General features: G+C 42.5%; 1 protein-coding gene across 10 annotated transcripts in view; it reads right to left on the bottom strand.

Moving 5' to 3' along the window:
- Positions 1-27,486, bottom strand: part of POLM (DNA polymerase mu) — a 269,353-nt gene that overhangs the window by 9,712 nt on the left and 232,155 nt on the right. For all 10 annotated transcript variants that reach the window (XM_069214376.1, XM_069214374.1, XM_069214384.1 and 7 more), the window contains one exon: positions 25,047-25,304. In XM_069214376.1, the coding sequence (XP_069070477.1) occupies positions 25,047-25,304 (258 nt within the window). The remainder of the gene's footprint in view (positions 1-25,046; positions 25,305-27,486) is intronic.

Genomic DNA, 27,486 nt, shown 5'->3' with positions numbered 1-27,486 from the left:
CCCACTCGTGGTTCTCGTCCATTACGCGGCTGAGAGCATCCGCTTGAACATTCTGGATGCCCGGCAGGTGAGTTGCTACTAGCGACATGTTCCTGGCTAGAAGCCAATGCCAGATTGTCTGAGCATCTCTGGATAAAATCCTGGACCTGGTGCCTCCTTGTTTGTTTACGTAGTACATAGTGGCCACGTTGTCCGTCTGGAGAAGGAGAGTTTCCGCTCTCAGAGAGGGAAGGAAAGCTTTGAGCGCAAGGTGGACTGCGCGAAGCTCCAGCAGGTTGATATGATAGAGACTCTCTTTCTGTGACCACTTGCCTTGGACTCGAAGATGTTCCATGTGCGCTCCCCATCCGAGCAGTGACGCATCTGTTACGATGGTTTGAGCTGGAGGCCGATGTTGGAACGGAATCCCCACCAAGAGATTGTCGGGTAGACACCACCACTTGAGGGACTGTAGGGCGTGGGGAGAAAGGAGGACTTTGCTCTCCCATTCGTTCATTAGTTGACTCCATTGATCCTCCAGGTTTTCCTGTAATGGTCTCATATGGAGACGAGCATTGGGAACGAGATGGATACAAGACGCCATCGAGCCCAGTAGAGAAGCGATTACTCTTGCAGTGGTCTGTGGAGTCTGTTGCAGTTGTTTGCACTTTTGGAGAATCGATAATCGTTGTTCCTCCGAAGGAAACACCTTTCCTAGATTGGTATCTATAATGGCCCCTAAGTAATGCAACCTCTGAACAGGTGTTGCTGTGGATTTCAGGAGATTTACTTGAAGACCTAGCTTCTGCAACAGCTGTAGAGTCCATTTGAAATGTTGTTGTGCCTCTAGATAACTGGAGGCCTTTATGAGCCAATCGTCTAGATAGGGGTAGACAAATATTCGATGTTTCCTCAAGTGGGCGGCTACCACCGCCATGCATTTGGAAAAAGTCCTCAGTGCTGATTTGAGGCCGAAGGGCAGAACCGCAAATTGGTAATGACGTTTTCCGACGGTGAACCTTAGGAATTTTCGATGTTTCTTGGTCACCGGAATATGAAAGTAAGCGTCGCAAAGGTCTATTGCACAGAGCCAGTCGCCCTGACGAAGATGTGGGTAAATTTGGTGCAAGGATAGCATCCTGAATTTCTCTTTGCGAATCCACTTGTTTGCTGTCCTTAGATCTAAAATGGGATGAAACTCTTGCTTGTCTTTTTTGGGCACAAGGAAATACCTCGAATAAATCCCCTTCCCTTGTTGGCTGATCAGGACGGGTTCTATGGCTCTTTTTTGTAATAGAATGGTGACTTCTAACTGAAGAGCTTCGAGGTGTCGGCTGGTTGTTTTGGGTGGAACAGATGGTGGAGGACTGGTGAATCTGATAACGTAACCATGTCTCACAATATTCAATACCCAGGCGTCTGTTGTGATGCGTAGCCACTCGTCCAGATGATTTGAGATACTTCCCCCTACCGGAGTGGATAACGGAGGAGGGGGAAGCGAAGATTCAGGGCTTCGACGCGGGAGCCTGTCGAGTTGCCTGAGTTTGAGGTGTTGAACGACCCCTTGTCGACCTTCGTTGTGTGGAGAAACCCCTATGATGCTGCTGCTGTTGCTGTTGCTGGGGACGTGAAGACATCCAATGTGGAATCTGATACCTGTGGGTGAACAGTCTTCGTTGATATGGGCGGAATACCTTTCGCTGTTCTTTCGGTCGTTCCATGCCTACTGCTTTCAGGGTATCCAGCTCAGACTTCATTCTGGCCATCTCGTCATCGGCATGAGAGGCGAACAAAGTGGAGCCTGAGAAAGGTAAATTTTGTATTCTCTGCTGTGCTTCAGGCTTAAGCGATGTAAGTCGCAGCCATGCATGTCTCCTGAGCGCTATTCCGTGAGCATAATTATGTGCGGATAGTATAGAAGAATCCGCCGCAGCACTTATAACTTGGTTAGAAACCATAGCTCCCTCGCCCACGACCTCCAGGAAATCTTCCCTTTTGTCCTTAGGAAGATGCTCCGCAAACTGCAGTACAGAGTCCCAGAGGGCTCGATCAGATCTCCCTAATAGAGCAGTGGCACTGGCTGCTTTCATGGTGATGGATGCAGTAGTGCATACTTTTCTTCCTGCAGCATCGATCTCTCTGCTCTCTTTATCTGGAGGTGAAGAGGAAGACGGTGATGTAGAATGCAATTTCTTTGCTGCCACTATAACCACCGAGTCCGGTACTGGGTCCGACCTCAAGAATAGAGGATCTTGTTCTGGTGGACGGTATTTTTTAATAAGTCTGGAAGGAGCAGACTTTGTTGCAGCCAGTGTAAGAAAAATGTCCATTGCCGGTTCAATAAGACCCGGAACCAGTGGAAGCGAAGGTCTTGAAGATGTCCTGTGATGCAAAATCTCGAAGATTACTGACGTCGATGGAGCCGGCACCGCCAGCGGGATATTCAGTTTGGTTGCCCCTCGCACCAAGACCTCCTGGAATGTATTCACATCATCTATGGGGGACACTATCGGGGAGGGTGAGTCCGATAGGGTTGGAGAGTAGTCCCGTGTAGACGAAGAAGAATGTCTATGATGTGAATGCTGAGACCTCTGTCGTGATTCATGATGATGGTGCCGAGAGGAAGAAGAACGTCTAGAAGAATGTCCAGAACGCCTTACAGATCGCGTTGGAGTCCTCGGAACAGGCTCTGAAGGAGGAGCCGGAAGAGGAGCCGTAGGTGTTACCGGTGTCTAAGGCAACGGCGACTGCCGAGGCGAGAGCTGTGGAGACGCTGGAAGCAGGATAAGTGAGGCCGAGGATTCCGATGTTGTATAAACCCTTCTAGGCCTCTTTGATTGTCGTCTCGACGTCGACACACTCCTCGACGTCGAAGAGCGGTGACGGCGACCTCTGGACGTCGATTCCTCTCGCCGTGGAGAACCCCTCGACGACGACCCTCGACGTCGTTGTGGTGACGGCGAACGTCTCCGACGGCGAGTACTCTCTCTCGACGTCGATCGTCCTCGCCGTGTCGCCGGCGAGCCTGACTCGGTTCTCCTCGACGTGGAACGTCCTCGCCGTGTCGACGGCGACCCAGATCCTTTCGACGTCGTGTGTCCACGTCGTCTCGACGGCGAAATGGTTGTCGACGGCAAACAATGTCTTTTCCTCGCCGGCGAACATGTTGGCGCCGTTCCCTGTTTCGACGTCGATGCCCTCGACGTCGTCGGAGACCTGTGCCGTTTTTAGCAGGTCTGGTAGGAGTTATAGAGGAAACAGATTGAGCCCTGGTAGAAGCCTGACCTTCTCCTCGCTCTGTGGTGGAATGGCCACTTTTTCTTCTGTCCTCTCTCGCCTGAAGTCGGATTTTCTCCCTATCACGAAGAGTTCTTCTGGAGAAGGTTTTACAGATGTCACACGACTCTGGTTTGTGGCTGGATGGAAGACAAATTATGCAGACCCTATGTGGATCTGTTTTAGCCTTTTTTCTGCCACAAGAAGGACATTTGTCAAAAAGTGAAGGCATTTCTAAACTAGAAAAACCTCAAAATTCTGTCAGAATTTAACAGAAACTAGTAGGAAATGATCACTCAATGTTAAAAACGTCGAGTGAAATTGAAATTCAAAAAGATTTTAAATGAATTTCTGTCACAAAAACTTTGTGAGGTAGAGCTCAATGCTTCAGGGTCCTGTCAGAAGGAGCCGGAAAAAAGAACTGAGGCAACTGCCTTTTGCTGTGCATGATGGGAAACAGGAAGACTTTATTTTCTTAAAGGCACAGCTCTATTTTCATTCTGTATAATGGCAGCCTATGGGCTACACTGCCCTGCATTGTTTTATTCTCATGAGAGGTGTAAATAAAATATGAGAATGTATTTGTTAATATATTTATAAAATAAATAGATGTTTAAACGTGAATTTACACTATAACTGTTTTTTCTTTTAACAATTTGGCCTGTGTAGCTGTTCACATAGGCTGCACAGTGTTATTCTTAAGTGTTTTTTGACAAACCTTTTTCAAAGGGTTGGTATTTGCACTTAAGAATATACTTCACACCAGTGCTCCGGGGTCCCCGCAGGCGCGCGGAACTATTCAGTGCTTATGACTATACATGGAAATCCCCTACGAGAGAACCCTCGTTCCAAGCAGAACACCCATACTTCTGCAGCACCCCATACACAGGCATGTATTGACATGGTCTTTATGCTGGCGGCCGACCTCCCCAGGGGTCAGCAGATCCAGATCCTTGCTCTGGGTATATCGGACCATGCCCTGCGAACTTGAGGGAAGAGATTGCCCAATATTTTTACCTTAATGAAGGGACAATACATATGAAAGCAGTGCTGTGGGAGGCTGGAAAGGCCATGATAAGAGGCCGAGCTAAGGCCCTTCTCTGAGCAAAAGAGAGAGCAATCCCATATTGCCCGGCTGCAGGCCCAGGCACTCCAACTGGAAAGAGGCATGGGGCAGGACGGACAGACAGCAAATGAGCATGCATTGTGCCTGGCAAGGGAGGAAATAAGGGCACAATCGTTGGAGGCAGCAAAACAGTTATGGCGTGCATCACAAGCAAGGATATATGAATGGGGAGACAAGAATAGTAAACTGTTTTAATCGTATCTCAGATATGTTAGCCCTAAGAACACTACTTTTTTGGGTAAGGATTTGGTCTACTCCAGAGCTCACTACTCATAAGGACTCACTTCTTGATCTTTTAAAAAGACCTAATGTAGCCTCTATCCCATGGTTTAGGCATGTGACAAATTGGTTTTGTATTTTGGGTCTCTGGAGCTATTGGGAGAATCCTCAGGATCTGAGGAAGGCCCAGAAGCAATCTTTGAAATTAGCCTATTGGTCCTACGTTAGGAATAATTATCTCCTTGGTGCAACTCATGGGCAGCTGACCAATCAATTTCTTGATTTCAAATGGTACCCCCAGTACGAATCCTTATCAGATGTCATCCCAGACTCCTTAGGCAAGAGCCTGTATGCCTGGTTTTCGTTCTGGGTGTTTGCAGTCTTTTACCAGTAGTTGGAGGGCACTGTCTGTACCTAACCTATGCCTGGCCTCTGGCGGTGCCCCTGAATCGGTTGAACATTTTCAGTTTTTTTTTGCACAGCTTATGCTTCTGCGCAACGCAAGTGGACTCGTCCAATTTGCCAGAACCTGGGCATTAGACAACATGTCATGCAGTCAGCAAGTTCCTTGTGGCTGCATGGCTTCCATGTACTCGCCTTTTGAAATACCAGTAATGCATATTTCTTTTATATATGTATGTTTAACCAATGGTGCTAATTATGCATGCTCTAGGGCATGGATTTGGAGAATCGATGAATTTTTGCTGTTAGTATTGTATGATGATTTTAATTGTTTTATCTATTATCTATTTTTGTAATTATATGGAGTACTATGGTTGTATGCTTTGATGGTTTTATGACCGAATACATTTTGTTTTGATGAAAAGAAAAAAGAATAGTAAACTGTTATACCGGCTGGCCAGAAAACCTGTGGAGGGACAGGTGATACCAGAGATGGCTGATGAAGGGGGGTCTCCCACACATCTCTAGCCGGGACAGCGGCCACATTTGCACAATATTATGCAACCCTATATGCTGCATCCCCATGGTCCCAGGTGGAATTAGAGGAGCCCCTGTTAAATGAGCTGACCCTGCAGAGAATTCCAGAGCAGGAGCAGAAAGCACTAAATCAACCTATATCCATGGAGGAGATAGGTGATGCTATCTCAGCCTTAAAGACTGGGAAGACTCCGGGTCCGGATGGTTATCCCACAGAGTTTTATTCTAGATTTAAAGACCTCTTGGTGCCTCGGCTGCTTGATCTGCACAAGGAAGCACTGGAAGTAGGAGCCTTCCCGGATAATTTAGACCAAGCCCCAATAGTGGCCCTACCAAAGACAAAGCCACCTTCCTCGTCGTGTGCAGATTACAGGCCGATATTGCTGACCAATGGGGAGCTGAAGATATTTGCAACAGTGTTGGCAAATCGTCTGCAAAAGGTTCTGGGAGGTTTAGTTCACCTGGACCAGTATGGGATTATGCCCAACCGCAGTACTAAGCATTGTATAAGGAGCTTGAATGTAGCACTGGCGCATAGGCATATCCTTCCAGGCCCCCTAGTGCTGGTGTTAATAGACTTTGAGAAGGCGTTTGACACAGTTGACTGGAGTTATTTGTGAAAGGTGCTCATTAAGGCGGGCTTGGGTGAAAGGTTTCGGAGCATGGCGGAACTACTATACTGTAACCCGACGGCTAGAGTACTGGTCAGTGGATCGGTGTCAGAGGTGTTTTCTATCTGCAGGGGAATGCGGCATGGATGTCCATTGTCCCCGCTTCTCTTTACTCTGGTCATTGAACCATTGGCATGCATGCTCTGTGGAGATCCATTGATGACAGGTTGGTGCTGGCCTAGAGAAGAGGAAGATCGTATAGCAATGAAAGTGGATGATGCATTCTTGTATCTGTCCAAAAGTGGGCCCAGATGTCTCCATCGCCTGTTTGCAGAAGCATCCGGGTTGGTGCTTATTCCAAAGATAACACTTCTTGTTCCAATGGCTTAGTCTCGAGAAACAATTGAGTGGCAGTCCGAGCTACCAATAAGGCGCCTTAGCTTCACCTACTTGGGAATTAAAATAGCACTGGAACCACTCCTTATATGGGCCCTCAACATCACGCTGCTTGTTCATAGAGTCAAAGGGGACTTAAAAAAAGTGGCAAGTGCTACCCCTAAATATTCTAGGACGTATTGCTCTATTTTGAAAAGCTGGTATTGTCACGTTTCCTTTATATTCTTCAAAATCTCCCCATACAGTTACCTTCCCAGTGGTTCAGAGAGATGGACACACTGGCCAACTCATTCCTCTGGCAAAATAGTGCAATTATATTACCTACACTGTGTTTACCTAACACCAATTTGATTGCACTGTGCAGGGCTCAGGGCCCCAACGCAGTGTGGATGTTGTGACGGATCCCCAGCAGACGTCTTTCACATGGCGTGGTCCTGTCCCATTATTGTACACTATTGGGAACAAGTGTTGTCAGAACTCGCTACAGTGGTGGGACAAACTCTGGAGCTGTCTCCAGTGATGGGCCTGTTGGGAATGGAGGAGGGGACGAGAGGCTCCCGAGCGGATAGAAAACTGGTAAGCACACCATCCTGGTAGCAAAGAGAGACACTGCAAGACACTGGTCGATGACCAGTCCACCTACGATTGTGCAATGGAGGAGGGGAGTGGACTGGTGTGCCCAAATGGAGAAACCTGTTTGAAGTGCGAGGGTGCCCAAGGAAACATAGGAGAATCTGGTCTAAGTGGTCTGGCAACCAAGGAACAGATGTGGTAGACAACCTGTAGATCTGTTAAACGTGTACTAATGCACTACATATGAGCCTCACTTGTAGGTATTGTATGGGGTGGCTGAACATGGTGGAAACAAAGTTATAGGTACAGCTGTATCATCCTTGTTGTGTGATAAATTAGACTTTGTATAAAAATAAAAATGTGGTTATCAAAATAAAACAAAAAACATTCTGTATTATAGATGGAACAGCTTAGATGGAGAGGCAAGGTGCGGTAGCTGAGCTATGGACCATGAGCTGGCCACAGCTATGCTATTCTTTAAGCAGGCCTTTGTTCTGAAAAGCTGCTTGCCATTAAAGGGCATGTCCATCAGATTAGCCTGATCATATATCAAAAAGCCAGTTGAGCGCATTTAGGAGGCATGGACCCAGAAGCCTAGCAGGTATGTGACATTATCTGTACAAAGAGTGGGACTGCCAGACGCAAAAACTTCTTCGACCATGGCGTGCAGTCTTCCGGATCCTCCCTATCCAGAGGGGCCATAGGAAAGGCACTTGAGTTAAATTTGAAGGTCAGCATCTGAAAAACCCAACTCTCTGGAAACAGATGTGAAGAGAAATGTTGGCTCTCCTGGCACTGGCTTAAGGCGTTTGACAATCTGAAAGGAGAACTGCTGGGTCAAAAAACAGCTTTTCCCACTGAAAGACCCAGCAACAAGACACTAATGGACAGTGCCATCAACGAGCCACTAAGGGAAAGGTTCTGTTAGTGACTCATTAAACGGGAGCAAAGGCGAGAAGTAGCTAGCAAGATTTCCATCAAAATTTTAGACTTTGGTTCTTCGGACAAAGTCACTTTGATGGGCAAAAGTTAAGAAACTCTCAATGTAGTTAAGGAAGACATTAGAGAACAAGAGGTGTAAGGGGTCTCGCCTTCTGGAGTGCTATCTAGGCTGCTGGCAACCTGTAAGTTAAGTTTCGCTTACAAAATCTGCTGACTTTGTAAATGTGTAAATGCATCTGTTCTACCCTAGACAGGTGTTGTGTACGCATACACGGGCGCAGCACCAGTCTTGAAATAATTTTTGTTAAAGGAAAAGAAAAATCATTATAGGATGACCATTGTCGGTGCATACACACGTGCAGTAACTATCTTGCTTTTTTTTAATCTTTGCTCTAAAAATATAATTTCAAGATGGGGGCCTGTCCTGCCATTTGATAAAGTTTGTTTTGACCAGTGACTTTGTGTTTCACCACTGCGCATATTAGTTGCTCAATGTTCACCAGTAGCACATGGTATGTTTTATTCAGTTTAGCCGCCTATGGGCTTTGACATTGCATTAGTCATTACATTCTGTATTGTGCCTTTTGGCTTTGACATGGCATTAGCCATTACTTTCTATATTCAGTTGAGCCGCCTATGGGCTTTGACATTGCATTAGCCATTACATTCTGTATTCTGCCTATTGGCTTTGACATGCTGTATCCAGTCTAGCCGCCTATTGGCTTTGACATTGCATTCCTATTGACTTTGACATGATGTATTCAGTTTAGCTGCCTATTGACTTTGACATGCTATTAGATATTCTGCCTATTGGCTTTGACATGATATCATATATTACACTTTGTATTCAGCTTAATTGCCTATTGGCTTTGACATGATATTCAGCTCCGCTGCCTATTGGCTTTGACATGATATTATACATTACACTTTGTATTCAGCTCCGCTGCCTTTTGGCTTTGACATGATATTATACATTGCATTTTGTATTCAGCTCAGCTGCCTATGGGCTTTGACATGATATAAGACATTGCATTTTGTATTCAGCTTAGATGCCTATTGGCTTTGACATGACACTAGACATTGCATTTGATATTTAGGTTAGCTGCCTATTGCCTTTAACATGACATTGCATTTGATATTTAGGTTAGCTGCCCATTGCCTTTAACGTGGAGTTAGACATTGCAGTTGAGAATAGTTCTGTATTTTTCCAAGCTGTGTTTTTGCACCAGAGAACCAAGATGTTTTGCTCTCACAGTAGACTAGACCTGATAAGAGAGAGTACATGGGCGTTGTTTCTCTTCCCTTGAGCTTGGGAACAGGAGTAGTCTTGGAGACCTGGCCAGTCTCCAAAAGGCTTGCTCAGTTTCCCAGGTCTGAGAGGAGGGGGCACACCTTTGTAACGAATGTAACAGGCTGCAGAGAGTCAGATTCGAATCTGCCGGACCTCGTGCTGGAGCTTGGCGCCAGTTGCCAGCATCCCGTGTGGGTAGATGACACTCTTTCTCGCGGCTGACAGGGGTCTCAGCTTGCAGACCTTAGAAAGATGTAGCTGTAAATAGTTCCTACACGGTGAAGTATTTGTTTTGCTTTGCATTCAATATCTTATAAATATAACCTGCTGTGTATATTGCAAACTGATATATTTTGTTTGATTAACGCGGACTTGAAAGCTACTAATTCGTCATTCATTCATAAACATTGTGGTTGGGGAAGAATAAAATAACAATAAAAGTCTTCTTTGACCTCAGAAGTGCATTTCTGTTGTGTTATGTTAGTGCTTAGAAACTAAAATAAGAGGAAAGCACTACAATTGGTACCAGAAGTGGGGTCGGTCATTAAGAGGTGATTAAGAAGGGGTTTGACGAGTTAGTAGATTTCTAAGTGCACACTTTAAAAGTGTAATTGTTTTTTGTTGTTTGGAGAATTACAGAAATTGTTTTCTGTTTGGAGAATCACAGTAGCACGGCAGACCATGTCGGAGAATACATGTGTTGATGAACTGCCTGATGGTGCTAAGAAAAACTGTGAATTGTTTTCTGTTTGGGGAATTACAGAAGAAAATGCATGTGTAGCTAAAAGGCCTGATAAGGTTTTGAGATATAATTCCCGTTGTATATATGTAGAAAACGTGTGTTTTGGAAGTAATGATGACAGAAAGGTCTGGATACCTTTATCTGCTTACAGAGAAATGCAAGAGAAATGTAGGAAGTTGGAACATGAAAATAGGAATTTACGTGAGCAAATTAGCCAGGATACGATAATTCAAAATAATGCTGAAAGTTATAAAAATGAAGAATCTTTCTTGTCCCATTCCAGTAATGAGGGGGTTAAGACAGCTCCGAGCTGCACTGAGTTTCCGTGTGAGCCAGGGTTTTTGGCAGCCAAAGTGCATTCCTTAACTGATAACACGGACGAGAATGTGATTTACGAGTTACCGTTGCAAAATGCACAAGTAAAACGAAGGATTTTAGAGCAAGACACCCCGAGTTTCATTAGCTTGTTTGATTTTTGGAAAAAGAATAGCCCTCATTTGAGAGGAATCCTAACACTTTTGTACATGGTCACTGTAAAAAATAATATGCAGCTGCGCGCTTGTGATTTGGCAAATGAAATAATGCAGACTTTAGGTTTCTGCGCAGTGCAAGAAGGAAATACTTATGTACATTTAAATCATGAACAAGGAAAGAAAATAGTGCCCCTAGCTAGAATCATACAATGGATCTGGTACTTGCAAGACAGGGCTAGAGTACCACAGGTAAAAGAATTATCAATGAAATTGTGTGCACCATTTGAATTCGTGTCCACTGAAGATAAAAAGCATGTTTGTTTTACTAATGATTCATTGACTGAAATGTTGCTTTCTGGCACAGTAGAAGAAACAGCGTTGTATAATGTGTGTCAGATTTTAAAGCAAGAGCTACGTGAGATGTGTAATTTTTATGCTGATTTTTGGTTCTTTGATAATGTTTTAGCCACATGGCTTGTACCTAACTGGTTCAATTACCTTGCAGATGTTAATGAGAAAAATTCAGAGAGAGAAGTGTTCACCCAGAATTCTGCCTTAGTGGGGATGGCTAAGTGGGTGCCCCAAAAATGTGGGCAGCTGAGAGGAAAAGCCACTTACAGGTGGGCAGAGATGAGAGAGATGCCCATTCCCCTAGATTTGATAAAAACTGTGCAGCACGCACAAAAGCAATCTGTCATGCAAGCAGTCACAGAGCAGTTGGGGAGAGGAAAGTTACCAGAACAGAAATGGCAAATTGATCAGGTTTTAGGGAGAGTGATTGCTGCAAATTACCAAGGAAAAATCGAAATTATGCTGATACCTAGAAAAGAATCTGATTCATTCATACAAATTGGAGACAGAATGGCCCAAATTGGCGAAAATGCAGTGAATGGAGGTTTGGTAAAGAATGAGTCTGCCCCAGCCCTTCTGACAGTGCAAGAAAAAGGAAGCTGTGGCGCAGCAGATAAAAACCTCAGTACTGATGTGTGGGCCGAAGCCCCAAGTGACCCTCCAGAACCTGCAGAAAATATAACAAAGGGCCTCAAAAACGTCCTGCTGATTATAAAACAGGGAAAGAAAGAGGAAGGGTGCAGTTTAAATGAAAAATGTTATTTGCAAGAAAAGTCATACTTGTTTCTTTTGCAGATCCGACCACGTTTCGCCACTGTCCCTGAGTGCGCTGTGTGGTCCCCCTTCCGGTGTGTGCGTGTGGGGTCGGGGAAGGGACCGAATCCCCAACCTGAACCTGGCTGAGTAAAGTGCCAGCACCATGGATCCATTTTGCGCAAACTGCGCCTTCAGTTCAAGTTCAACTTGTTTGCTGTGTTTTTTTTTTTTTTCCCCTCTCGTATGGAACTCTGACTTTTGCTTACCTTCCAGAAAACCTTTCAGGTGGACCGTGCACCTTTACATGAGCAGAACTCATGCCACATCAAATTGCTAACACTGTTGAATTAGAGACTCATTCAGAAAAAAAAAAAAAAAAAAAAATTGCCCAGTCTTTTTTTATGTAGATGTATCTGATGTGAAAGGTCATGAGATCAATGTGTTAATTCACTTCTATTGCTTTACAGGGATTGCTTTGATCATAATGTTTTTTTTGTGTGCTGATGTTTTTTTTTTTTGTTTGTTTGAAATATGAGATATGTGAAACAAAAATTCATTGGTCAAAGGGCGGAATGTCCTGCCATTTGATAAAGTTTGTTTTGACCAGTGACTTTGTGTTTCACCACTGCGCATATTAGTTGCTCAATGTTCACCAGTAGCACATGGTATGTTTTATTCAGTTTAGCCGCCTATGGGCTTTGACATTGCATTAGTCATTACATTCTGTATTGTGCCTTTTGGCTTTGACATGGCATTAGCCATTACTTTCTATATTCAGTTGAGCCGCCTATGGGCTTTGACATTGCATTAGCCATTACATTCTGTATTCTGCCTATTGGCTTTGACATGCTGTATCCAGTCTAGCCGCCTATTGGCTTTGACATTGCATTCCTATTGACTTTGACATGATGTATTCAGTTTAGCTGCCTATTGACTTTGACATGCTATTAGATATTCTGCCTATTGGCTTTGACATGATATCATATATTACACTTTGTATTCAGCTTAATTGCCTATTGGCTTTGACATGATATTCAGCTCCGCTGCCTATTGGCTTTGACATGATATTATACATTACACTTTGTATTCAGCTCCGCTGCCTTTTGGCTTTGACATGATATTATACATTGCATTTTGTATTCAGCTCAGCTGCCTATGGGCTTTGACATGATATAAGACATTGCATTTTGTATTCAGCTTAGATGCCTATTGGCTTTGACATGACACTAGACATTGCATTTGATATTTAGGTTAGCTGCCTATTGCCTTTAACATGACATTGCATTTGATATTTAGGTTAGCTGCCCATTGCCTTTAACGTGGAGTTAGACATTGCAGTTGAGAATAGTTCTGTATTTTTCCAAGCTGTGTTTTTGCACCAGAGAACCAAGATGTTTTGCTCTCACAGTAGACTAGACCTGATAAGAGAGAGTACATGGGCGTTGTTTCTCTTCCCTTGAGCTTGGGAACAGGAGTAGTCTTGGAGACCTGGCCAGTCTCCAAAAGGCTTGCTCAGTTTCCCAGGTCTGAGAGGAGGGGGCACACCTTTGTAACGAATGTAACAGGCTGCAGAGAGTCAGATTCGAATCTGCCGGACCTCGTGCTGGAGCTTGGCGCCAGTTGCCAGCATCCCGTGTGGGTAGATGACACTCTTTCTCGCGGCTGACAGGGGTCTCAGCTTGCAGACCTTAGAAAGATGTAGCTGTAAATAGTTCCTACACGGTGAAGTATTTGTTTTGCTTTGCATTCAATATCTTATAAATATAACCTGCTGTGTATATTGCAAACTGATATATTTTGTTTGATTAACGCGGACTTGAAAGCTACTAATTCGTCATTCATTCATAAACATTGTGGTTGGGGAAGAATAAAATAACAATAAAAGTCTTCTTTGACCTCAGAAGTGCATTTCTGTTGTGTTATGTTAGTGCTTAGAAACTAAAATAAGAGGAAAGCACTACAGGGCCGAACATGTTTTCTCATGCACCCCAGCCATACTGAAAGTATTTTTTGTAACGCCGTATTATTTACTGTTCAAAGATAGCAGACAGCCATTTTCAAATGAGAAATTAAAAAGAAGAAAGAGTGGGATGCTGTGCAATCAGGACAAGTCAGTTTGCCCAGTAGCAGTGATTAGCAGTGAGCAGCAGCAGGCCCCTGGAAAAACCAGTAAACAAAAAACATAAATAGCAGAGGGAAGGAGGAGGGAAGGGAAGGAGCAGAAGATTGAACTCGCAGGGTGGTGACAGATAGGTATGTGGAAATAAAGACATGGGGGCAGCAGGGAGGCAGCAAGAGCAACAAAAGTGAGTTACTTGCATAGAATGCTAAAACGTAAATTATAAAATACTTCCTTGATTTCAGCAGGTGAATGATTCAACTAATCCAAACACAGCAATGGTACATAAGATATGCTTCAATGATGTAACAAAAACAAGAATAGGGAGTAAAGTCGTCAAATCAGGAACATCGAACTGAGACAGACAAAGTCATCCAATCTGGAGCAAGGGGCTGGCCCAAAGCCCGCTAAATATGTTATAGCAGACAATAGGTCTTTGTTAATAGAGAGCTAAAGTTGTCTGTGTGGAATACATAAAAAGAGGCTTGTGACACTTACAAGTGGCATGCTGGCGTGTAGCTGGAGGTGACCTCAGCACATGGTTTGTTACCAGAACAGGGCACAGTTTCTGTTAATTCAGCTTATTTAGCATTATTTGCATTTATTACATCGCATAAGCAAGTGCACCATATGCTGAAAAGATTTACAGTGAAAGCATGCGAACAATGCAAACAGAGCTCAAGTGGCTGGGATTTCCAGTGCTCTTACAAAATTTATTTTTTAGCACGAAATGGATCCTTGCATTCAGATTGGATACAGTTTCAGATGCTAGTTTTGAATTTTTTGTAATTTTGACAACATTTCACCTAATAATCCAATGATTTTGCTACCTTGCGACTTTGTCGTTTTGCATCGCAGCTTGTAGTTACTGCGCCTGCTACACTATATTTTTCGCTTCTTGTGTTTGGACGCGGGGTGTCTGTGCCGCAGTGGCAAGATTTGGCGAGTGCCCCAAAAACCCCTCCAGCAGGTTTTAAGCAAAGGTATCTGTTGCAGAGCAACAGCTCCCCAGCACATGGCAGGCAATGTGGTGACGTCAGATGTGGCGGCCATCTTGGATCAGCCTATTTCAAGCATATTGCTACGTTTCATGCTTCCGACCATAGACTTGAAGAAACTGCAGTGATTCATCATGGCACTCTGGTGATGTTAATTTCAGTTTTGTCAATCACATATCTTTGTTAATGTCGTGACTTGTATGTATTATTTTACTTTACTTCTGAAGTTAATTTCTCTGAATTACACAGAGGGTATTGTGATATATAGGGCACGCGATCACCTTGATTCGAGTGACAGAATGAGGTGACGCGGAGAGACGGTTGGATCGGTGGACGGATGGCTGGGGCGACATGTATTAAACCAAACAAGCGTATTTGAACAACGTGATCTTTTGTGATCTTTGTGGTTACTATTATTTCACATTTGGCGACGAGGATGGCTGTCGCCTCAACATCCTGGACATCCTATAATTAGTGATTTGCCAGAACGTAACGGTACTCACTATTTTTGAAGACTCCGTTGACACGCTCTTGTTGGCGAGCTTGAGCGCGCTGATTTAGAGAAATGTAGTCTCTGCGCTAACGATTTGGCACAAATTTATGATCGGACTACAGTGGAGGCATCTGAAGTTTTCGATCGAGCGTCTATATTATAACAGAAGCGGCGAGTGGTGAGGAGAGCGATACTTCGGATACAACGTCTGTTTTGTGGGGCGTGTCAAAGCTACATCGGGGGCGTGTCAAAGTTTCATCGGTGCTCTTAAAGGGATTGTTGGTTCTTCAACTTAAAGGGAAATGCCTTAAAGGGATTGTCGGTTCTACAGTGTAAAAGAAAATTTTACGTTTCAACTCTTGTAAGTTATATTGGACAACAGTTTTGGAACGGTGACAGGCACACCTTATTTAAGAGAGTAATCTGTCGTATGCAACATACGGTGACAGGCACACCTTGACAAAACGGGGGAAGGAAGAAACAATTATTAAACGAAAGAAGTCACAGGGAAACATATGATATTTGTGTATACTGCAGAAGGAGTGAATATTCTATGTATCAATAACACATTGGTGCATTTGAGGACTAGAATTCAGTGTGTTGTTCTGTTTTTATGTAATTTAGGACAATTGTAAATTTAACAGAATAATGCAGAACGTTAAACCCCCTCCATTTTTTTTAAGCAGTCCAGGTGATCCAATATATCCCTGGAGTAAAGGGAAGAAGATATTTGTCCACTATGCTAGAGTGTGTGGACCGACACTGAGCGCGGAAAGGAAACATGCATTATTAATACACTGTCTGGGGGGTGAGGGACAAGAAGTATTAGAAAATTTGCCTGATTTATGTATTGAAGAAAGTAGGAATTTAAATGAATATGAAGCGTGTATTATGAAGTTAGACAAACATTACTTACCAAGGGTGAGTACAATAATGGAACGATATTATTTTGGAAAAAGGGAACAAGGAAAAGAGGAGTCCGTGGAGGAATATATAACTAGTTTGAGAAAACTGGCGGCGTCATGTAAATTTGGAGCATTGGTGGATGAGAGAATTAGAGATCAGTTCGTATTAAAGTGCAGTAGTGATAAAATTAGGGAAGAGCTGTGGTTGAAAGATGAACCACCTTTGGAAGAAGTGATTCTTGTGGCAAAAAGAGTAGAACACATGCTGAGGTGTGTTAAGGAATTAAGTGGAAATAAAATAATGAGTGGAGAATGTACAAAGGTGGAGGAGATAATATGCGAAGTGAAGAGCAAAGAAAGTGGAGGAGAGAGGAAAAAAGAAGATATAGTAAAATTCAAAGGGGAATGCTATCGTTGTGGTAGAAGTGGCCATAAAGCTAATGCAAGCAATTGCCCAGCATTGAATGTAGTGTGTAATGGGTGTGGGAAAAGAGGTCACTTCTACAAATGTTGCCGTAGTAAAAAAAAAAAAAAGGTGATAATATGATGAAAGAGATCAAGGAAGTATCTCAGGAAGTAGTGTTCCAAGTTGATGCTCAGGCTAAGTGTGGAGATCATCCAAGTGAAGTGGTGAGAGTAGATGGAGTGGATCTGCTAATGCGATTTGATTTGTGTTCACAATTGACGATAATTTCAAAAACAAGCTTTGACAGTTTAACTCAGAAGGTTAGGAAGGTAAAGAGAATGGATGTATCCCCTGGAGGTTATGGTGGACAGCCTATAAAAATGTTGGGGTATTTTGAAGGTCATCTTGAGTTAAAAGGTAGACATCTGTTAGGGAAAGTTTATGTGTCCAAACAAGGTGACAATCTTTTAAGTTGGACACATCAAAAGCTTTTAGGTGTCATTTTGAATCCTAATGCACAACCGCAAGTACAAATTCAGAGTGTGGATGGCATAGACAGTGAGTTAATTCATGAATTTCCTAAAGTATTTTCAGACAATTTGGGATGTCTAAAAGGCTATAAAAATAGAATTAGGTTGAAGAAAGGTGCCATTCCGGTTGTAGCGAAAATGAGAAGAATACCTTTGGCTTTACAAGAACCTGTAGAAAATGAACTTAAAAGGTTACAGGTCATGGGCATAATTGAGGAAGTGGAGGCAACTGAATGGTTGTCCCCCATAGTTGTGGCAAAGAAGGGGGATGGAGATATCAGGCTTTGTGTGGACCTTAGGGCTTTAAATAGGGAGGTAGTGGTGGATAAATTTCCCCTCCCAAATATCGAAGAGATAGTATCTATGGTTGGCAGAGCAAAGTACTTCTCTACTTTAGATCTGAAATCGGCGTATCATCAGGTAGAGTTAGAAGAGTGTTCACAAGAATTGACTGCATTCATAACACCTTTTGGTGCGTTTAAATTCAAGAGAATGCCTTTTGGACTTGTGTCTGCGGCCTCTGTGTTTCAACGTATCATGTATAAGATTTTGAAAGAAGTTAATGGTGTGAAATGCTACCAAGATGATGTGTTAATTTACGCTGACACAGCGGTAGAACATTGGGAACGAGTAAGGTTGGTTTTGAGATGTCTAAGTAGTGCTGGTCTTACCTTAAAAAAAAGAAATGTCGTTTTGGTTTGACAGAAGTTGAGTATCTAGGACATTTGATTACAGGGTATGGAATAAGACCCAAACCAGATTTGGTTTTGACAATTAAATATTTAGTCTCTCCTCAAACTAAGGAAGAAGTAAGTTCGTTTTTAGGAATGGTAGAATATTATGGGAGGTACATTAGGAACTTGTCGGAGAAAACCGTGAAAATGCGAGATTTACTAAAGAAAGGAAAAGAGTTTAAGTGGGATTACATGTGTGAAGAAGAGTTTGTAAAAATGAAAGAAGAACTAGAAAATGCTCCCTGTTTACAAGCGTTTAAACCGGGTAGGTCAACTGCCATTGTCACAGATGCCAGTGCAAAAGGTTTAGGTGCGGTTCTGATGCAAGATGATGGAGGTGAGAGGAGGATGATTGCTTGTGCGTCCAAATCTTTGAATGAAACTGAGAAGAATTACTCTGTAATTGAAAGAGAGTCGCTGGCTATATATTGGGCACTGAATAAATTTCGACATTTTGTGTGGGGGACTGAGTTTGTGGTTTTGTCTGATCATAAATCTTTAGTAGAAGTGTTTGGCAGTAAAGGTCTTAATTGCATTTCTACAAGAATAAGAAGGTGGATTATTGGGCTACAGGATTTTAAATTTAAGGTAGAGTATTTACCAGGCGGATTGAACGTTACTGCGGATTGCCTTTCAAGATTAGTGGAAGAAAACAGGAAGGAAGAGGAACAAAAAGATATACATTTTCAGGAGGAAATTGTGTGTGAAGTTTGTTGTGATGTGTCTGAAGTTACATGTGGAGTAATAACCGAACAAGAATGGAGAGAGGCGTTGAAAGAAGATGTAGAGTTGAGTGGGGTGTGTGAAGCTTTAGAAACGGGTAAATTTGAAGTTCTAGGAAAAGTTTGGAAATTGATGAAAGATGATTTGGCGGTGGATAGATGTATATTATTGAGGGGAACAAGATTGATTCCACCAAAAGTGTTGAGATGTAGGATAATGAATCAAGTTCATGAAGGTCATCTTGGGATAGTTAAAACAAAAGAAAATCTAAGAGCAAATTTTTGGTGGCCAGGTATGGATGTAGAAGTGGAGCGTGTGGTCGGAGAGTGTATACAATGTGCACGTAGTGACAAGATTCTAAAAACTCGAAATGCACCTATGCATTGTAGGAATTTACCATGCAAACCCTGGGATGAAGTAGCAATAGATATTGTTGGTCCTTTACCAGGTGAAAATTCTACCCTATATCTGATTGTGTTAATAGATTTGTATTCCAGGTGGGTGGAAGTCAAAAATGTGCATGAGGTTTCCTCTTCTAGTGTAATGGCTTTCTTAGAAGACATTTTTAGGAAAGAAGGTTTTCCAAAGTCATTGTCGTCGGATAATGGTCCATAATTTTGTTCAACAAGCTTTGAGAGATTTATGAGTAGTTGTGGCATATCTCATAAAAGGTCGGCGGTATATCATCCAGAAACTAATGGTGCAGTTGAAAGATTCAACAAGTACATAAAAGAAAGCATTCAACTTGCTAAGGTGAACGCTTTGAATTGGCGAGCAGAACTTTTGAAAAGGATCACAGCTTATCGGTTCTCTCCACATTCAACAACTGGTAAATCTCCTTTTGAACTTTTCAGGAAAAGGATACCCAATACCAATTTGTCTCCTGGATGGATGGAATGGATAAAAAATGGATATAATTTAGTCCACACGGAGTGGAGGGATAGAGAAGAAAGGCTTATACATAAAAGAAAACAAGAATTTGATACAAGAAAAAAAGTATGTAAAATTAATATAGCTGTGGGTGATATAGTGAAGGTGAAGGCACCTGCTGGATGTTTAGATGGGTCAAAATTCACTAGACCTCTTCATGTGATTAAACTATTCAGGAATGCTGTCAAGACTTCAGATGGCAAGATTTGGAACATGAACAGAGTGGTTCGGCTGAGAGAGGCAGTGGAAATAAATGTAAGCACTGAAAAGTTCTGAGGTATCAAAGAAAATGTTTGGTCAAAAACACGAAATTATGATCGACATGACACTGATGAGTTTGATGGCATAAGGAGAAGTAGTAGAAAGAAAATAAGTCCTGGACATTTTAAAGACTATGGGGGTTATTACAACTTTGGAGGAGGTGTTAATCTGTCCCAAAAGTGACGGATATACCACCAGCCGTATTAGGATAGGATATAATAGACTCGTAATACGGCTGGTGGTATATCCGTCACTTTCCATCACTTTTGGGACGGATTAACACCTCCTCCAAAGTTGTAATAACCCCCTATGTTCTTATTTGACAAAGGTGGTGTTTATGATCACATGTTTGGGATGTACATAGTTTTCTGTATTTACTCATTTGATTGATCTCACGGTTATGTAGGTACATTAATTCTGTATCAATTTTGTTCATTGTATAAAAAGGAGATGTCTGATGTATAGGGCACGCGATCACCGCACGCGATCACCTTGATTCGAGTGACAGTTGGATCGGTGGACGGATGGCGGGGGCGACATGTATTAAACCAAACAAGCGTATTTGAACAACATGATCTTTGTGGTTACTATTATTTCACAGGTATTTTCGTAGCTACAGATAGTATTATTAGCTACGATTTTTAATTCTATCATCACAGTTTTACATGGAAGTTTCTTGCTCACAGTGTTCCTAGTTTGAATTGTCACAGTCTTATGTAAAATATCTTTTCTGCCTTTTACTTCAGTAGGGCCACACCACAACAAATTACTCCACCTCCTCCTTTTTTGTCTCAACCGGACAAACTTACCATAAATTGGGCACGTTGGTTTCATTTGTTTGAAAATCACCTAGTGGCAATTGATGAACGTAATTACCATCCTGAATGTAAATTACCACTTTTGTATGGCAACTTGGAGCTGACAGATCAGCCATTTTTTTACAATTTGCCACTGGTAGTGAAGCAACATGGCCAATCTGGAGATAATCCATGGAATGTATACTTAGAAACCATTGAAAGGTTGTGTAAACAATTTGCTGAGGAACCCAGAATCATTTTGGAAAGACATAATTTTGTCAAACGTGAACACTTTCTTGAAGAAAAGTAGAGGAGTATGTAGCTGCACTAAGGATTTTGGTGACCACATGCAAGTTTGGTCCCAACGTGGACACACATATTCGTGACCAGTTCATCTTTAATTTTGCTTCTGGGAAGATTCAGAAGCGCCTACTCAGTTGTCGCAACCCCACCCTCAACAAAAAGTTTTAAACCTGGCCAAGAGAATAGAAAGATCTTTAATATCCTCAGAAGTTTGAACTCCTGCGTCAGCAGTCAATTTGACGTTAAACACTTTGCACAGTTCTCAGTAAAGGAAATCCTTTTGCACACAGAGGATATACAAAGAAGACTTCAACATACTGTTACTGAGGAGGATCCAAGAACCATGTCAGCAACTTTACTGGTTGTCCCACAGTGCACAAACGTTGCATGTCTTGCAAAAAATTGGGGCACTTCCAAGTTGAATGCAGGAGTAACAAAACACCTGTGCACATCTGTAAAATTGATATGGGTGTTGACTCATTCACAGATTCCATTAGCAGTGTAGTTTTGATCGTTGATTGTAATATGGTGTGCACATCTGTTAAGGTCCTACTTGTGATGCTTTAATTGATGACTTTTCTTTACAGGGCATGGCGGACTCTGGTTTGGCAATTACTATCCTCACCTTTGTCCAGAAAAAGTTCTTTCTACACCTGATAGTAGTCCTAAAGCATTGGACGAGAAACCTATTGACATGATAGGTTTCTTTACAGCAAAAATACAATGTCTGGGTAGGGAAACAATTACCGAAGTGTACATTGCCATCAAAGGAAAGAACTTCATTGGCTGGCAGGACCTAGCCAAAATGAGTCTATACCTGGTTCACAAGGTCCAGTAATGGTTGGTGACATGCCTCAGAAATCGATGTGTAGTCTAGAGAAACCGCTTGAGGCACTTGTGGATATGTACAAGGAGCTCTTCAGTGAACAGGTTGGGACTGTCAAGGGTTTTGTTCACCACATCAGTCTCAAACCTAATCCAAACCATTCATTCACAAGGTGCGACTGATTCCTTTGTCTGTCAGTCAAGAGTTTAGACAGATGCTAAAGGTTCCATGCACCCAAGGCAACACAGAACCTGTAGAGTCATCTCAGTGGATGGCTTCGATTGTAGTTGCACTGAAAAAAATCAGGGGAGCTCAGGTTCTGTGTTGACTTGAGAACCTTGAACGCTAACATTTTAGTATACTGCCATCCCCTACCTAGAATACAGGAAATGCTGGCTAACTTGGGCAGTGACAAGTTGTTCTCAATCATTGATTTGAGGTCGGCCTACCATCAGATTGCTTTAGATGAGGCCTCTCAGGAACTGTTGGCTTCTGCCACGCCCTTTGGTGCCTACAAACGAACTGCCTTTTGGGTTGGCATCAGCTGCCAGTTCCTTTCAAAAGCTTTTTGTTTGCTGATAGAAAAGGGGTACAAGCCTACCAGGATGACATACTAATCTTTGCAGATTCTCTAGAAGACCATATCATTATTCTCGACAAGGTTTTTGTCCATCCTAATGCACAGGGGCATGACAGGAAGGAAAAATGTAAATTTGCCACCAAAGAGTTTAAATCTTTGGGGCACACCATATCAGAATCTGGTAGCCTACTCCAATTTTCTTTGATGAACCCTATCAAGGAGGCAAGCGCACCTACAGACCGTGATGCGCTTCACTCCTTCTTAGGTCTTGCCGAATATTACGCAAGGTTTCTTTCATGGTATGCTCTACGGGTGGAACCTCTCAGATCTTTTTTTAGGAAAGGTCAGAAATGTATTTGGTCCAAGAAGTACAAACTGCTTTTGAAAACGTGAAAGATTTAATTGTGAAAGTACCAGCACTCTCTGCATTCAGAGAAGCCTGCACCTCAATAATAACAGTGGACCCCGGTTGTCAAGGGCTAGGTGATGTTTTGAGCCAAAAGGTGGGAGGTAGAGAACAAACCATCACGTTTGCCTTAAGGTCACTCTGAAACTTTGATAAACAGTACAGTACTATAGAACGAGAGGCAATGGCATGCATCTGGACAGTTTGAAAATTCAAGATTCAAGATGTACGTCAGGGGCAGGTGGCTTGAACTTCATACGGATCATAAACCTTTAGATTTTATCCTTACAAGGGGCATTCACAACAACGTGTCAGTTAGATTACCCAGACTTGTGTTGAAACTACACAAGTACACAATCACTATTAGCCGTGACTCTGGTGGGAAAAAGTTTCAGAGCACACTGTCTTTCCTGGATGCCATTGCCAGAGTTTGATCAGGAAAATGACAGTGATGATATAGACGGTGTTGCTTCCATTAATGCTACTCATGCTTTGCAAGATGTTGATTCCTTATTCACTGCTAACGAGTGGTTAAAAGCATGCCAGGAAGATGATGTACTGAAATAAATTGGCACATACATTGTTAAAGGTTGGCCTGTTGTTAGATGTTTACAGGCGGATTTAAAAACATATGCACAGATAGCCAGCGAGCTCTCACTGGTCAATGAGCTGATTTTGAGAGGTGATTTACATATTCCCCCCTCCAAAATGCACTCTTTCATAATTTTCAAAGCACATCAGGGGCATCTTGGCATCACTAAGACGTGGATGCGCATCAAGGAACACTACTGGTGGCCTGCCTTAGATGGCCAGGTGAGGTTGACAGTGGACAAGTGTCCTGAGTGCCTATTTTCAGACAAATATTGGAAATTAAACAAAGCACCTTTGCATTTGGTTCCATTTCCTAACTCACCGTGGGACAAATGAAGTCTTGACTTTCCAGGACCTTATGTTAGCATGCCAGGGGAAATGAGGTATGCCATTCTTTTGGTTGAATAATTTTCAAAGGGGTTATATTTTTCTTTTGTGAACTCTTCCACTACTGACACGGCTATTGAATTCTTGGAGCAGGTATTCTCGATAGAAGGGTCTCCCAGATCTTTAGCAACTGACAATGGGTCACATTTTTTTATCAGAGCAAATGCTCCAATTTTTGGCCAAATACAATATAAAGCACTTACGGGTTGCCCTCTACTTACCATTATCCAATGGTTTGGTGGAGAGAGAGAAAAAGGAAAGTGTGCAAACGGCATTGCGACTGGACTGGACAGGACATGGAAGTTTCTCAAGCAGAAAGTCCGGGAGTACAACACTACACAACATTGCACCACATGAGTTACTCCAATCCCAATGTTGAAAGGGAAGAAAGTTCATTCTGTTTTGTTCTTAACCTGGATGAAAGATGAACTGGCCATTAAGGATATTGATTGTTAGTTTGACGGTTAAGGAGAAGGTTATCCCAAGGGCTGAGGTGAAACTGGCCTAAATAGTACAGGTTGGGAGCACTCACATCCCTGACACTTAACCCAAGGTTGGAGATAATGTGCTGATTTAAAAAAACATCATGGCGAGGAAAGGGGAGTCAGTTTTGTCTTCCCCAACTAAAGTGGCCAGGGTCAGGAAAGGTTTAGTTTTATTAGAAGACTGTTGGAATGTAAGGAAACTAGTGAGGCTATCTCACCTGCAGGCCAATATCATTAATGAGAAGAAAGGTTCTGGCCTGGATTTGGATTGGACCCAATAGATACAACTTGCTGTAGATAACGAGCTTGCTGCCCAGGGTCATGGTTTGGTCACCAGAGCAGCTGAAAGCAGCCACACCTTCAGTGGTTACCTACCCAAAGCGGCATGCACTAGGTCTCGTGAGGTAAAGACACCTGCTAAATTCAATGACTATGTGATGTACTTCCATTCTTCTTAAAGTTTTTAAGATTATAGCATTACTCTGTTTTTGACATGTCTTTGGCAGAAAATGTTTTATTTAATTATTTTCTTCTGTTGTTTTGTTAAGAGGGAAGGTGATGTAGTATACAGCGGTGTGACTCACACGCCTGTATGCTTATGAGTCACACCACGGCATGTAGATTTTCTACTGATGTTCAAAAGCATTGTATGTATTAAAATTTAAGGCCCGTGCTGGCTGTGAATGGCAGGCTAAGATTCCAGCTGAACTCAGTCAGTTTCGTCTGGGATCTGAGCTGGCCAGTAGCTACCTGTCCTGTGTGAAGTTCTCCATGAACAAAGTTCTTCCACTCATACAACCAGCTCTATCTGTACTTACCACAGGCTGTGATCTGCATTAGCTTTCCTCTAGCATAGATCTACATGAGGGTACCAATTCCATCTCAACAGTACACTCACCTTTGATCCAGTCCACCCAAGCAGAGCAAATGGGTACTGTGAAAATGGGGTAACCACCAAGTCTACACGCAGAGCCTTCCAATTCCGAATATTTTCTGCTGCTGTGCTGGAGCTCTCCATTTGTTCATTAGGAGTATCAAGTTTGAAGATGGAGAAGCAACTTTCAAAGTGGTCCAGACGATCCTTGCTGGCCTGTACTGACATTTGCGTGGGCTCTTTGTACGAGTTCTGCTTCATATGATGATACAGTAGTAAACCCTGTATGAATGAGCAAGCCATAATAATAAGAAAAAAAAAAATAGCCCATGCAGTTACTTTATATTCACAAAAACTATGATAATGACTATACAATGCAGTCCTGTTTACAATTATTATTATTTGCTTAACTTTTAGTTTACATGCTTACTGTAAGTTCCAAATGACTGACGATCCTAAAAATAAGAGACAGATAGCGTCTAAATATCAGATTTATGAAAGTCTCATGTCCCCAGGTAAGGAGGTCTCCCAAAAGCCCCACAGAGGCCGAAGCAGCACACCTGCGATGCAGTGGTATTTTGGTGGATAATTTTAACCAATCACTGTGGGTTAAAATGCGATTTGCTTGTTTTAACACTTACATCTAATTTGCTCAATGTTTTGCTGCTTTTCGCAAATGGACAAAAACAGAAACCTGGAATGCTAACCCATGCTGCCTAGATGTCTGGCAATATCAAATATGAGTGAGTTTTCCTAGGGACTATAGTCTGCACCATCAGTTGTGCAATATTAGCACAGATCAATAGATGATGACAGAATCACTGTTTATTGGTACACTATTCATTTCATCAGAGATCTAAAAATCAGACCTATATGGAAAGCAAAAAAAATAAAAAAATCTATATATTTAATAATTATGTGTGACCTGAGGAGTCTATTAGCAGAAGCCAGACCTCATTTGCGCAGACTGTCTGGGCGGTAGAATACAGATACAGTAATTCCCTTCAGTCTCCCTTGTATAGAAATAGACTTGCCCATCTCCCCCTTCCCTCAATACCAATCTGAGTTCTTGTGTGCAAGAGTACCAGACATATACAGGTTTTCTGTGGGTTTGCAGTGTTCCCTGGTGATAAACAGAGATTTCATTTAAGAAACCCCAATACCAAAGAAAAGGGAAATGGCGGTTTAGAGTCCCTGTTTTTTGGTCAAAGTTATCACCTCTGGGCTCTATGGAAACTTGCTATAACCATATATTTTTTTAATCTATGCTTCCTAAGGATTCTGCTGGGCACAATGTCTCTCGCACCCTTGGCTGACTAGGAAATTGAGGTGAACGTGTGTCTGATTTTTACCTTTTTGTTCCCAAACATGGTATCTTATTCCAGTCTCCCTCACGCAGGAGTATATCCCTCAAAAGAGTGTCACCACTTCTTGTTCTCCTAAGCATGGTTGTACCAGACAAGAATGGGTTTCAGATGGCTTCAGGGCGTCCACAGGCAATAAACCGGGCATAGAGCATCTGGGAACATTTGAAAGTAACTGAACGCAAAATGCTGTTTTAGTGTACCAGGCTTGTGGTTGGAGTATCACCCCCTAGTTTCTATGGAAAGATATCTAAAGATATCACAACTATATATTTTTAACATCTACAATCCTAAAGCTTATTTCACTGGGTACCAAACCTCCTAACACTCTTTGGGTTTGGCTGGCCGGAATAACACCGAACATTCAGTTTTTGCTGATTTCAACATTTTGTCTCCCAAACCATGCTAATTACCCACCTTTGAACATATACCTACCAAGGTTTGAGCCAAGTCTGTGTTTACACAAGTTTTCCTCGGTATGAGGGTACCAGACGTGGATTTTCATTGGGTTTGAGTAGAGTAACATTATATACGAGGAAATATTTCTGATGGGGAACTTCCATAAGGGTTATCTGCCTAGGGTGTATCTGTAGTATTAGGGCCCAGGAAGCCTCCAAATCCAGGAGGAACCAGGGTGGTGTGGTATGAATCCCAACAAGGTAGATTACCTAGAATTCCCTGCAAATGCCAAAGTTTTGATAAGACACATGTAGAAAGCTGGCTCTGTATACACTATATCAAAATGAGATAAAGTGTGCACAGAGTCCAGGGGTTCCCCACAGGCTTAACAGAGACTAAAGTAGATAATACTAATGCTCTCTTTTGTGGTAGCGTGGTCGCGCAGTTGCGCAGTTAGGCTTATCAGAGCGTAGTGCAAAGCATTTGTTGTACACACACAGACAATAGAAGAAGCACACACTCAATGACTTAACTCCAGACCAATGGTTTTTATATAGCAAAAATAACTTTTCTTAATTTATTTTTAGAACCACAAGATTCAAGTTGCAGATAAGTACTTCAATAGTTTCGTATTTCACACATGTATCGATAGCACTTTGTTTGAACTTGATAAGTTAAACAGTTTTTGAAACATTGGCAAT

The sequence above is a fragment of the Pleurodeles waltl genome, chromosome 11, assembly GCF_031143425.1.
Source record: "Pleurodeles waltl isolate 20211129_DDA chromosome 11, aPleWal1.hap1.20221129, whole genome shotgun sequence".
In the NCBI taxonomy this organism is placed as follows: Eukaryota; Metazoa; Chordata; class Amphibia; order Caudata; family Salamandridae; genus Pleurodeles; species Pleurodeles waltl.
Note: the sequence above shows the minus strand (reverse complement) of the source record. Positions and strands in the feature narration are given on the sequence as shown.